The following is a 15,482-nucleotide window of genomic DNA, read 5'->3' on the forward strand; positions in this document are numbered from 1 at the left end:
TTGCATGGCTCGATATACTGTTGGGTCGATATTACATGGCTCGATATACTCGTTGGCTCGATATTGCATGGATCGATTTGCATGGCTCGATATACCCGTTGGCTCGATATTGCATAGCTCGATATTGCATGGCTCGATATACTCGTTGGCTCGATATTGCATGGCTCGATATTGCATAGCTCGATATACTAGTTGGCTCGATATTGCATGGCTCGATAAACTCGTTGGCTCGATATTGCATAGCTCGATATTGCATGGCTCGATATACTCGTTGGCTCGATATTGCATAGCTCGATATTGCATGGCTCGATATAATCGTTGGCTCCATATTGCAAGGCTCAATAAAATCATATATATGGCTCAAAACAGTTTAAGAGGACCATTTTCTACTATGTGTTCATATTAAATTCAATCGGATGGCTCGATATCGTGATATCTTTCCACGCTCGATGTCATTTTCGCGGTACCTACTATGAATTTACACTGTGTTTTGTTTATTTGGCTCTATGTCATTTTCGCGGGCTCATGTAAGAATTTCACACCTTAACTTGTTTCCTTGGCTTCATTTAGCACAATGCCATAATCGATTAGAATTACTTGAGGGGAATCATCATTATTATCAAATCTGGGCAAACATGCTATCAATCCAATTTCTGCCAATGATTGGCATGAGTACAAACATCTAAATTTTGTCATTGCATCTGTAAATCTCAATGTATTTTGATCAGGCGTTATTCAATTATAATATAGCTCGGAATGTTTCTACAAATATTAGAATTCACACAAATGTCAAATGCTGAGCAATCTAGAGAATGACCCGGTACAACTTAAGCTATGTTAAGGTGTTTCTCACTGAATAAATATTGCGTCTTTATTGCATAGAGGTAGTTATAGTTTAACTGCTATTGCTTAAAAAAAATAAATGCTATTTTCATAATATCGAATGCGTCATATTACGAACTGTACGATAAATATTTCCAATATATACTGTTCTCTTGCGAACATAACGTAGTAAGTAACAAACGAGTTAAACAAGACGTTCGCTAATGCACCAAAGACAAATACACATTCAGTAAGAAATTCCGCTTGGCTCGATATTCTCGAGGCTCGAAGTATTTTGGCCGGTTCCGGGAATAGCCACTGAGTTTCGACAGTATTTCAATATAGTCTTTGAATGGCTATTGCAAAACGTTACCGTTATACGTGCTTAAATAAAGCCTAGAATGGCTATATCAAACATAATTAAAATATATATAACGTAAACTAACTTACTTTTTTGCGGTTGCTTTAAAACGGATGTCCCATGTTTGGTCTGCTTCATAACTTTTGGGCCATATCCAGATGTGCTCGTACTTTGGTTCAAACTTGAATTTCTCGATCTGAATGGCAGGGTCTTCCTCCATCTTTTTCTTCAATGACCTGACATCCGGGGGAGGCCATACATAACACTTATCTAACACACACTCAACCAAATGTCGAGAAATTTTTGCTTGGCAGGCGAGACGCTCAACTACGTGTTGTGGTATTGATGCTTCATGAAAAGTGAGTTTTGCTGTATGAGCAGGTGAGTGGATGGCAGCCATCTGGGGAAAGTGAAGATTGTCTGCATGCGGCACTTCACTGGGCAGTATATCACATCGTGATATCTCACACGTGTATCCATAATAAATTGCACTGGAAGCAACATACAAACACAATGTTTCCGATATGTCCATGTTTTCGATGGTAATACGTTTGGTATAGTTTAGTGACGTGTTTGGAGGAGGCACCATCTGATGCCTCAGCGGATTGTACTCGTCTGATTTTACGGTACACCTCTCCAATGTTAATGTTACTGAATGGTCGAGTTGATTAATCCTACCGACGATTTGACAAATTTGTTCTGTTGACATCTCAATCCAAGATAGTTTCAACTCCGTGGTATAATCAGCTGAGATAGGCTGTGGACCCAACATCGGTAAGACTGGTTGTTCAGCAGCAGGGTTTGAATGCAGGGTTAGCCATTTCAAGTCACAGTCCACGGAATGACCGCATCTGGTCACGTAGTCAATAAGTCGAATAAACCCCTCTACTGTGATGGTAACATACCGAAGACAAATGCGTGTTGTACACTCAGATGATACTACCTGCTGCTCGCATTCATTCTGAAGCTGCGGTACATCATCCCCCGGTTCTATGGAACAGAACACCAACTCCAATGACGTACCTCCCGCTTTTATGAAAGACTGAGATAGTCGTCTGAACTGTTCCTCTGACATGCGAATATTTTTCAGGGATAAGTCCTTCAGATGAGAGAAAAGTCCTTCCCGCTCATTCTGTGAAATGATGTTTTGTTATAATTATGACATGTTTCTTGAATAAGTATTACCACTAGTATCAGTAGTAGTCATATTAGGTTGTAATAATAATAATAATAATAATAATAATAATAATAATAATAATAATTATAACAATAATAATAATAATTATAAAAATAATAATAATAATAATAATAATAATAATAATAATAATAATAATACGAAGAAGAAGAATAACAATAATAGATATAATAAGAATAATAAGAATTATAAGAATAATTATAATAATAGTAATGAAATAATAATAATAATAATAATAATAATAATAATAATAATAGTAAAACAATAAAATAGATGAATAATACTTATTATTAAAATAATAATAATAATAATAATAATAATAATAATAATAATAATAATAATAACAATAATGATAAAAACAATAATAATAATATTGATAATAAAAATACTAAAAAATATAATAATAAAAATAATAGTAAAAAAAAATAGATAAATAATAATGATTATTAAAATATTAATAATAATAATAATAAAAGTAAAAAATATAATAATAATAATAATAATAATAATAATAATAATAATAATCATAATAATCATGATAATAAAATAAATAATCATAGTAATATAATAATAATAATGATAATAATAATAATAATAATAATAATTGTTTTAAAACAACAGGGTATTCATTGTGTATTAACAAATATAAACAGGGCATATTTTTTTTTTAAATTCCAAGACACTTAGTCGTACTTTGATATTTTAATTTTTTATTTTAACAATGCTGTTTATCCAGTGTTGCTTGCTTTTCAAAACCCTTCCACTATTGGTATATCAATTATAAATATATTAGTATTAGCATAAATGTACTACACATAATTCTGCAAGTTAATGCAAAAGCTTAAATTGGGTTACCACATTGGAACAGTCAACAGAAAGCGTTTTTCCGCTATAATAAACAACGCAAATCGTAATAATATTGCACACACATGCACGCACGCACATACACACACGCGCGCGCACGCGCGCGCGCACGCACGCGCGAACGCACACAAGCGCGCACACACACACACACACACACGCACACACACACTTGAACAAATAACCAATTATCCGCTTCGAAACAGACATAATTATGTAACTATACCTAGACGTTTAAGTAATTACTCGAAATCAACAATCCCATCTTCCATTGCTTTGTGGAACCGGCTTGATGTTCACCTTCGTAACAGTAACACGCTTAATGAATTTAAGGCATCTTTAAAATATACATGCAAATGCTCAATGGTTCCGAAATAATATCTTGTCAGAGAGAGACTTTCAAATCTCCACCATACAAGAATCAGAAATGCGTGCAGCAACCTTTATGCACATCTCCACATAAACTATCTTCATGATAATCCTATTTGTGACTGTGGACAAGGCACAGAAGATGCAGAACATTATTTCTTTAAAGTGACACTCTTATTCAAAATTAAAACATACACATGTATAACAAGCATAAACTTTGAATGATAAACCTTTGACTTATTACTTAATAATGCATTTATGGAAAATATTAATTACTGATAACACGAGTGATATATAAATATAAATACTATATAAAAATATATAAATATTAAATGATTGGTAAATGCTAAAAGTTTTAAGTAAGTACTGCAATCTTCCATCGTGTCATAAGGTAGAAATACCGTATTTTCTGTACCTTTCTTTCAAACTCGGCATCCTTCATAAGAATAATTGTTTTTGACATATAATCCATTTTAGGGGGAAAATTAAACAATTGTTTTAATTGCGGTAAATCGTATTTGGGAGTAAGAGTGCATCTTTAAATGTAGTAGATACGGCGAAGAACGCGTGTTATTTTTTTTTAAAATACTCGAATGTTTCATCCTTTAAGTAAATTATTATTTTAGAAAGAAAATAGCAGTCGATGAAAACAGTGTACTTTTTATTGAAGTTTTTAAATACATACAATTAACGAAACGTTTCTTTTGATATCATCCTCAATAACGATATAAATGGTCTGGGATGTTATTATATTTTTTTCTCTTTTGTGGTAACCAATTCTTTTCTTTTCTAAAGTAAATAACATTTTTTCATTGTTCTAGTAACTTTTAATCATGGATTTTACACGACATTGACGCTATATTGACGCCTGGGAAGGGCTGAAACTAATGTTGTTATAACTTGTAGCCCAACCATTTTGTTCTTTTTTGTTCGATTTGATTATAAGTGTTCGTGTAAATAACGTGTAAATTGCATGTAATTTATACTGTTTACAAAAGAGCAATAAAATATTATAAAACTAACACACACTCACACGCACACACGAACGCACGCACGTAAGCACGCACGCACGCACACACTCTTACGCACGCACTAACGCACGCAGGCACGCACGTACTCACACACGCACACATGCACTCACAAACCTACATAAGCACTTACGCACACAGGCACGCACTCAAGCAAGCACGCACTCACTCACGCACGCACTCACGCAAGCACGTACTCACACACGCACTCACGCACGCTCTTACGCACGCAGACAGCACGCAGACAGCACGCAAACACACACACCGTTCGTATATCAATAAAGGGCTTTATACTTTAACGAATTATATAATTTTCCTGTATTATATTACTACACATTTAACTGGGTTGATAATGCATTAATCTTCTTGTACTTCGTTTTGGATAGTCTACTTTAGTTCAAAAGGTGCTAAAATTTGAGTCTTCGAGAGTTCATTAAAGACAATTTCTAACATTGGATTCTTGTCTGTTTTATCGTTTTTCGATCCCTGTCGTTCCTTACGAAATTAACAACTTACAATAAATATATCACTGCTGTTCACACCTGTTAATTTGATGCTGTATTATAATTTCAAAATACGGACCTGTGGCTCCGTAAGTAAACACACTAATAAAAAATTTCACGGATGTAAACAAAATATAAAGATACTTCAATAAACTTGTTCTAAATCTGTTTTCATTTTGGAATTCTCCTGGAAAAAGGCAAATGACAAAACATATAAATATATATATACATATCATAATTTATATGTAAAAAACATTAGTTTTTATTATTATTTGACATAATATGAATTGACGAAACACTTGAAAAAAAATATTTTATGTCCATACCGACTGAAGATTTGACAAATACCCAAAACAAACAAACAAAATGTATGACTACAAAGTTATCAATGAAATACACATTTGTTACATTATTGTAAAGGAATATATCATCTGATCTACATCTATATTGCTATTGTAATTCAATTGCATATAAACATCGGTATGTTGTACAGTTTTTGTTTTCAAATTTTGATGCTGATGTTATGGCGTTGCAGTGCTAATGCCACTTGACACGACTTAACCACACGACTTAACCACACAACTTAACCACACGACTAAACCACACAACTAAACCACACGACTAAACCACACGACTTAACCACACGACCTAACCACACGACTTAACCACACGACTTAACCACACGACTTACCCACACGACCTAACCACACGACTTAACCACACGACCTAACCACACGACTTAACCACACGACTAAACCACACGACTTAACCACACGACCTAACCACACGACTTAACCACACGACTTAACCACACGACTTAACCACACGACCTAACCACACGACTTAACCACACGACCTAACCACACGACTTAACCACACGATTTAACCACACGACTAAACCACACGGCTTAACCACACGACTTAACCACACGACTTAATCATTTATTCATTCCATTATTCAATCGGTCATTCACTCCCAGGCCGCAACATTGTATGTTTTATCATTCATGTTTACTTTAATGATATGAATTCAACGTTAATTAAAATTTTACAATGTGCTTGTAATGTTTTTTATGTTTATTCCAATACAAACTTCCCAGGGGAAGGTGGAAATCTACAACAAACTAAAATTATATTCAAACAAGCAAAATTACCTACAGAAAAAATATAGTTACTGTAACATGCCGGCTGTATGTTCAATCGGTGTCGTAGAACTTATATGGATCGCTCTTATATAAATTTTCCTCAGGCTACGTTGCCTTATGATTTAAACAAATTCGAAAAATGATTGGTGGGCTAAAACAAAATCAACCTTACGGGAGCTTGTTTATTTGCGATGCAAAACATCTTAACCTTTGTCAGCGCGCAGATCGCAATGCTCTGTGGCCAACGCAGGTGTCAGGTATGAGGCTTACTAGAGTTTCTAGCCACCAGCTCCGTTCACCAGACTAGATTGCAATGCTCTATGTAACTGGCTACTTGAACTGGAACGCTAGATAACCCTATAGATGTCAAGTTCCTGGTGCCTTTTTATACCACAGGTCACAATGCTCTGTGTTCAATATTAAACAGCCAGAAGGTCAAGACTCTAATTATTTGCCTTCAAAAGACCATTTCTGGTTTACTGTTTGATGTTACCTCGACGGCGGTCAAACACAGACTGAATCTTTCAGCCGAGCGACGCGCTTATATACTCACCGGGCGGACGAGTTCATTATTAAGATGGGAAAAACGGGTATATTCCACTTTCCGAAAACATGAAGGGAGACAGCTTTATTTTCACTTATACTTTTTATGAAAACAACTCCAGGTTAATTAATAATGTTTAACATGATTTCTTTAATAATTATTGTCGCTAATAAAATATTTGTATGGAATAAATAAGTATAAAATGTAAAACTAACCTTTGAAATACACCGCCAGACATTTAACTTTGTAAGTGCAAATGGCTAATTTATAACAAAGGGCGGTAATCGTGCAACTATGCGGTTACGCTACACAAATGGCTAATTTATAACAAAGGGCGGTAATCGTGCAACTATGCGGTTACGCTACATTACTAAGACAAGCATACAAACAAACAAGAAAAATACATAATAACGGAAAATGTAGAAAATATCAGCGCAAGGAAATGATTTATCAAATAATAATGGAATGAATTCAATAGGAACTTACTCTGTGGGTAACCCAAAACTATCCTTAATTATAAAGAAAATACAAATTTCGCAGTAACACATTTTCATTGCAGAAATGGCCTAATTCTAACTAAGGGAGATAAACGCGCAAAACGAAAAAGTACCCTCACTGGCTTAATTGCCCATTACATGACAACAAAGTGCTATATTTGCAAAAACAAGAAAAAAATCTCAGTTTGAATTGAAAAAAAACAACAACATTTATTACGAGGAGATTATGTGAAAATTAATATGAGTTCTTAGATTATATAACATTAACTTGTATACACAACAATGTACTATATTTGCATAACCCATGTTAGCTAAAGTTCTATATATCACAGTCTTTTAGTTTATAATATAATATAAGATCGCTGACAAAAAATCATATCATAGATTTTCATATTTCCGTTCGAAAATTAATTTGTTATGACTTAAACCGTTACTAACGGTTTAAACCGTTACTAACGGTTTAAGAAAAATGCATAAAACATCAATTTTTAAAGTTAAATATAAACATCCGCGATCTACCTTTTTTGTCAGCAGTCTTATATTACTGGTTTCCATGGATTTTCGCACAAATTGGCTCGTTCCAAGACAGAAAAAAATAAAACAAAGTTGTCAAAACGTTCAATCTGTGAAAGTGCAGCTTTAAAGTGCAAATGAGTCAAACAAATACATTTTTTCCTTCATGTTTTAGTATTATTTCTTAATATAACTGTCAAACACATGAATATCACCTTTTGTTCTTGTAGCCAGTTCAAGAGCTTGCTGGGGAGTATTAAAATGTATGTTGCATTCTCATAAATTCCTTGAGGACAATATATGTTTTGTTTTAATTTAAGTACTTTAAACACTTGAAATTCTCTCAATCAAGTATTTCGCTGTCGCTATGTTTCGCTTTGTATTTGTCATTTTCCGTTAGAGTAGGATGAGGCTCTTCGTACAACTTTTCAGTTACCTAATCAGTGTTGAGCCAAATACACACACTGTGCTTATAGAATTATCACATAAATTAAACAGCTCCTTTATGGAATCTGAAAATAAATAATTAATGAGTACTTATCAATTGTAAATATAAAATATCATATACATGTCGACAGAGGTATAATATCATGGGAGAGGGTCGTATCTAATAATGTTATGTCAATGTACGAAATTATTCTGGTAATTAGTATTTAGTAATGTAGAAGATAAAAAATAGTTATTGGTATGTTTTTATTAGCGTACTGTGTGTAGTTTTCATACATTTTGTGTTTAATTATTTGCATCAATAGCGCAACCAATTTATACAAATTATATAAACAAGAAATCGTGCAACATGAAGATAAAGTATTACTTTTGGTTTAAATTAAGAATCATATCATACTAGTATAACCTGTTTTGTAAACTTCTGGCGCAAATTCTTATTTGATTATAACGTTAACATCGTTTGTATTTATACGCTTGAAGAATTGTGGAGATTCTGATTGCAAAGAAAGTGTTACCAAGCGTGAGAAAAACATGGGGAGTATACAGTGATGTGACGAAAATATCGTACAGATATGTTTGTTTTGTAGGAATGAATAAAAATAATATTTTAGAGATAATTGCAAATATTTCTTACATTAAAGGGGTATTAACCAAATATGTACGGCCGCAAGTTGATGGAGAGGCCTATTAACTCCATGTACGATATAAAGCAGCATGCATGAAGTTGTGAATCAGAAGTTAGATCGTTGTGGTAAGATTATTTAAAGTTTTGACTTTAGAACAGTTCAAGGAAATTGCAATTGGCAGAAGAGAGAAAGCTGAAAACACGTGAAAGATATATGCCGTTTTGTTAACATTAACATGTATATATTAGTACAGTCTGCAAGTGATTTGCTTTGGTAAGCACGCCGCTGTTCTCATCAAGATTTTATTTTTTATCTTAGAAGTGAATTTCGGTTCTAATGGATTGAATATCTCACCTAGCGTTGTTAAGTTGCTAAAAGACAACCAAGACACAAACGAAGTCCACAATATAAAAAACAGAATATTAACCAACAGTCTTCAAGTCCATACATGACTCCACTGTGGCCTGGAAAACGTCCGTAGTTATGGATGAAGGCTGCAATTTCGTTATGGTCGATATGTTCACAGCTGGTCGTTTCGTCATATCTCGTCATTGCACGAGGAAAGCTTAAAAATTCGTCATTGTACCAAGTTTCAGACGGGGCGTTCTTCCGAAACCGTCTCTGCTTATGTTGGAGTTGGATTTCATCACGAAATACGTCATAAAACGACAAAAAATTTCGCCATGTCGGATATTCTTCCGTGTTCTTGTGGTCACTGACATAGTCCTTTAAGCGAAATAATATTTGTATGTAATTTAACTGACTCGGACTTTACAGCATGCAAAACAGCTTTCCTCGTGATGAACACGTCCTTTAGATGCCGTAGCCATTATCGTGACTCGGGACTGTCAAAAAAGCCCATATTCACTCCCCTTATCTTCATTCAGTCCAATCTCAGTCTAAAATAAATAAGAAAGATCTCTAAAATGCATATAGCGGATTACAGCATCTAAGCGTTGAATATTTTTTAAGTTAAGTTATGCTAAAGTGTTGTTTTATTGTTTATGAATGCCAAAATAAGTACAGTAACAAGCCAACTAGCAAAACCATGCACTTGTCTCATCTTAACTTGAAATAGTATAATCAACATATATGTAGTTGAACAATTTGCATATGTAATTTTGTTTATAAGTCTTATGAAGAATTTTGATTATTATTGAATACAATCAGATTTCATACTTACTATTAACAAAAGATTGAACTGGCGGTGTATTAATGTTCAAGAGTTGTTCTATACCACATAACAGCGTCTCCTGTATAATTGTTTCACATATATTATTTATATATTGTATCACACGCCCTAGTTTGTTCTCAATTAAACAGAACCATCACGTATCTTTATGTTCAAAACATGTTTATTATGAAATTGCTCAATTTAATTTGGTCAAAGAAATAACCGGTACGAATGTTTATAAACAATTTAATTGATAACAAATGCTAATATTCTAGCAAGTCTCTCATTTTGTTTTGATGATTTCTTTTTAGAGAAAATATTTTTTTGATCTAAATGTATGTTGCAAACATAATATTTTGGTACCTTCTGTCTTAGACAGGAAATGACTTCACGAATATATAACAAACTATGACGTAACCTGGTGTCACGTAAGAATTTCAAAGAAAGCAAAATTATTTTAAAATAAAGTGTTTATATTGTGACTGTTACTGGATCGTTCTTGTCACTTGATATGATCTCAGTGTATTTACTTATTGCCGGAATTAAAACGAGTCGATACATGTTTGGTTTTAAATTCTTCCTTGTACTACCTTCAACAATGCATACATCGCGTACATTGCATTGCTATATTGAACTCGGCTCATCATCCGCGCAAGTGAAACTCGTCATCATTTAAAAATTCGAAGGAATATTTTATTAGCAATTCTGGAGCTCGTTAACATTATTTATTATATGACGACTCAAGACAGTTCCTATTTATCTATACTTTGTGTATGAAGTACTTGTATGAAGCTAGGTTGTGTAACCAGTGAGCAGAATCACGCCTTTGAACAACAGTGACACTGCATTGTATGTTTTATACACATGTAATCATTTTATCATCAAACAGTCTATAAACTCTTTGTTATGCTATTTTACCTGTTTTAACTCATCTACAAACCGATTCGGGTGTTGCATAAATTTTTACTCAACCTAAATGTGAAAATTGATACAAAAATTATTGTGGTCGGGTGAAATTTAAAAAATACTTATTTTGATGTGGTCCGGTGTAATTTAACAAAACAGTGTTAATTTGTTGCCCGTTGTTATTTAGCGAAGCAATCATGTGTTGTGGTCCGGTGTTATTTAATCAAACAGTCATAAAAAGTGGCCTTGTGTATTTTTTTTTAAATCGTTTCATTGCTTTTTCTAGTCATTAACCACACATTCCATAACGATATTGTTTTATGGAAAACTTTAAATATGTGATAACATTTGCGTTTTAATTTCTATAATAATAATGATAATTTACACAAAGGTAACAACACATATAAGTAAACATTCAGAAGAGGTGTTTTACATCCTGATGTAAAAGACATCGACAATAGAATAAAGTTTGTTTTACTTTTATCGAGAAGTACATAAAAATCTGATTTGCTGGTTATAAGAAAATCAAACACAACTACTGGGCTTGTCAAAATACTTAATCATTTTAGATGTACAATGGTGAGATTACTGCCTTAGAATGATCAATGGACAATGATTACTAGGAGTAAAGACTTACAAAGTTGACTCAACAAAGCCATTATTAACTTATTAACTATAACAAATAAGTAAAACTATCATATGCACTGACATTTATAAGGTCTCAATGAACTGATACTGTTGTTACTTGCAAGCGTATTATCAACTATTAAATTTAAATCGTCATAAATACTATTAATGAAATATGCTTTATCGGAAATTGGATTGAGATAACAGTATTACAACAGCCTCAACCAAAATAACCTCTCTGTTTCATAAAACGTTGTGATACTGTACATTAAGTGCACTACTAAAGAAATATTACACATCGCAAAAGGGTCATATGACATTATAAGGACCGGCCAGTCAACCCCAGAAGGTGTACATGGACCGAGGCGTTAGTTGTTTTTTGTTATATTTCTTATATTTTACCGAACACTTTATATTACCATTTATTACTTTTAAAGCGCCTTTGATGTTTAATTGAACAAAACTTATAATGTTATTTCTGAATTGTTTTTTGCCTTTGTGAAAATCGCGCACTCACCAGAATTAATACGTCAGTGGTTAGGGTTACGGTTAGGGTTAACCCTGACTGATCAACTTGATATAATAAAAGAAGGAACGCATTTATGTAAGGTATAATATTATTATTTAACGTAATAATTAACGTATTGTATATTGTTTTGCTAATTTTCTCTATAATCATTAACATTATTAAGTTTGTATTGAATATTAATTTTGTTTTTTGACGTCATTTTGTTCAGACCACCAAACGCAAAAGGTAAACGGAAACAAGCAACACACTTTAAACAACAGCATAATGAATTTACTTACAGTTTTACAAAGGTAAGTTCAAAAAACTAATAATGAAATTATTTTTAAATTTAAAAATAACGAAACAACGTTTAAAAGGTCACAATTAGTATATACTGCTCCTGGAATATTTGAAGGTCAAGAGAAATAAATACACATGTTACATCGAGCAACCTAATTTCTCACTTTTATAGTCAATCTACACTTTAAGGATTTATTTTGTAATAGTCAAGTTTCATTGTTAGGTTTAATAAATTCATTAACATAAGTGTTTCTCTATGATATTCAAAAAACTTTATCAGGATTTGTTAAGAATGCTCAAGAATCTTCTAGTTATTTCATGAATAAGTAAATAATATAACATAAGATTCTGCTTAAATTTTTGGGAAAGGGCATACGGATTTCAGTAGTATGTTCACGGTATATAAGGGCAAACTTCTCTGATCATTTTCCTTTAGTGAAATGGAAGGTACAATATGAAACGTAGTATTAATATAAGTTTACCCATTCTTAAACATGTTTTTTAATAAATTACTCTGTGAATATTACATATCAACCTTTTGTGGAAATTATTATGAAAGTATTGTTTGATGTAAATGGACTTCATATCGTGTATTATACTTTTTGGCGACTTAATTATGGTGGCATTGAAATCAATTACAATATGCAGTGAACCTTTCAATTTCGGACGTTATATTTAAATCGGAGCCTATGAAGGGCATATATTCTTAAACCGACAAAATTTATATCAGCAGAACAATTTATTTTGTTATTCAGTCAACGGTTATTTCTGTGACAAGATTAGCGTCAAATAACACGGGTTTTATCCATAGTTTATCAGCGCCTTGTGCGTCCAGGCAAATGATAACGCAAGAAATATATTAAATTTAACTGCAAGTGGGTAAATAACTTAGAGCTTATTCATGAGACATAACGGAATGACTATTAATAATCATAGTTAATAATACGAAGGCTACATCCCGTGTATTAGGATAAATTAGTAGTTTATGTTTGAAAATTGCGGACTTTCACCAAACAATCGACTATAAGAGATACATGTGGAATAGCGCCAAATAAAAATATATAGGTTAAATGAACATTACTTTTAACATTTGAGTTATACATAAGAAAACTGACGAGCAAAGCAATCTATTATAAATAGCATTGATTATACAAACAGTTAGGATTAAAAAAAAATATTTGAATATTGATAACGTAATAAATTAAGTTGCTATATAAACGTTATGACGACACGAACTTGCTGTTAGACTTGAACAACACCAAAACGAGTTTATCCTTACACTTCACCCTTGCCTCTTTAATCATCTTTAATCATACAAACTTTACAGAGATGTTGACTCGATGAACAAATAAATAAAGATTTTATGGCATTGGAACAGATGTGAGAGTCGTTATGTTTAGCTATCAATGCATATATATATGCAAAAAGACATTTAGATACTTTCCGCATCGGTCCATGAAAGTTCTTATATTGCTCAAACTAATGGAACTATAGTTTTTCTTTATTTCAAATATCTGTCCAATATACTCAATATTCTAATTAGATTTGCCCAGTTGTGTAATTTGTGTTACATTAACTCGTATCTAGCGTTTGTTTATGTCACGTTTATCATGGGGTAAATATTGGTTTCCTGCTGTTTGTGCACACCCATAAACACGTGTCAAGTTGTTAGAGTATAATGGAATCCTCACACTGATATACATGATGCGATGCGACACGATTAGATCCCAACATAGTCCATAGATCCATAACCACGTACTTAGACAGAGTCTTTGACTAAAAGAAGGTGATGGAAGGCAAGCATGATCTCATTGAAGGCATTTCATTACGTTATTTAAGCGCCACATAATTTCGTTTTATTTTGGAGGTTGGCGAATGTGTGGTATGCAATACAGAAAACACCTCCAAAAAACACTTTTCAGTTGGCATTTAATTTGACACGTTAATCAATTGACAACCAGTTACATACTTTAGTTGTAATATTAGTAGAAAACGAACATCAATTGCAATTTTACAGTTATTTGGTTCCTCATTTGCAATAATGCAATAATTTGAATATACACGAAACGAAACATGGCAGCAGAGATTTTCAGTATAAGTCAAATGTTTATTTAATATTCAATAACAGATTTAAAAAATACACTTACTTCAATAATTCACCTAGAAATTTTCCTTAATTGGAAAAGCGATTTCATAAAAAAAAAACATGGTTTGTAACTTTTGTCTGAATTGTTAGTGTTGTTTACTAATCTTCTAGTATAAAATACATTTACTGAAACTGTTGACTATATAATATGCAAACTCACATTGTGTCACTTTGGACGTTTGTGTCACAAAATAAATAAAACAGTGTGCAAACAAACCGGATTTGCAAACTAAAACCGGATGCTATTTGTATATTTACAAATATTTTTGGTCTGTATTCATGTTCAACAATTATTTGCAATAAAATATCATTAAATTGCAAATAATTATACCATTTATGCTCCAAATTTTAATAACATTAAAGTTAATCATCAAACATTCCTGTCACATAATTTAGTTGATGACGGGTGTCCGTAAGACACCACTAAATACATGTCATAATTATTGTTTTGTCAATAAATCAAGGCAATGAATGCAAGATTAAATTTATTTATAGTGCTTTACCACCCCCAATCACCATTTTGGTGGGAGAGAGTCACACTTGGGTACTAAACATTTAACAAGGTTAGACAAAAATTATCATTTTTCCTAATAACAAAAATATTGCTTGATGGAATTGTGTGTATTTGGTAAACTGACAATGTCTGATATACAAGAAGCAGGCACTAATAAGAAGAACAGTCTGTTTTTATGCCCCCGAAGGTTGGCATATTAAAATCGCACCGTCCATCCGTCTGTCCGTCCGTCCGTCCGTCCGTGTGTCCGGCTCAATAACTCGTGTCCGGGCTGTAACTTTCCCTTGTATGGACAGATTTTTAAATAACTTGCCACATGTGTTTCACATACCAAGACGACATGTCGCGTGCAAGAACCGTGTCCCTACCTCTAAGGTCAAGGTCACAATTAGTGTT

At 32.9% G+C, this 15,482-nt stretch overlaps 1 protein-coding gene across 7 annotated transcripts in view; it reads right to left on the minus strand.

Moving 5' to 3' along the window:
- Window positions 1–15,482, minus strand: part of LOC128221930 (uncharacterized) — a 161,580-nt gene that overhangs the window by 12,748 nt on the left and 133,350 nt on the right. For all 7 annotated transcript variants that reach the window (XM_052930620.1, XM_052930619.1, XM_052930621.1 and 4 more), the window contains one exon: window positions 1,273–2,315. In XM_052930620.1, the coding sequence (XP_052786580.1) occupies window positions 1,273–2,315 (1,043 nt within the window). The remainder of the gene's footprint in view (window positions 1–1,272; window positions 2,316–15,482) is intronic.

Source organism: Mya arenaria, chromosome 16 (genome assembly GCF_026914265.1).
Source record: "Mya arenaria isolate MELC-2E11 chromosome 16, ASM2691426v1".
Lineage (NCBI taxonomy): Eukaryota > Metazoa > Mollusca > Bivalvia > Myida > Myidae > Mya > Mya arenaria.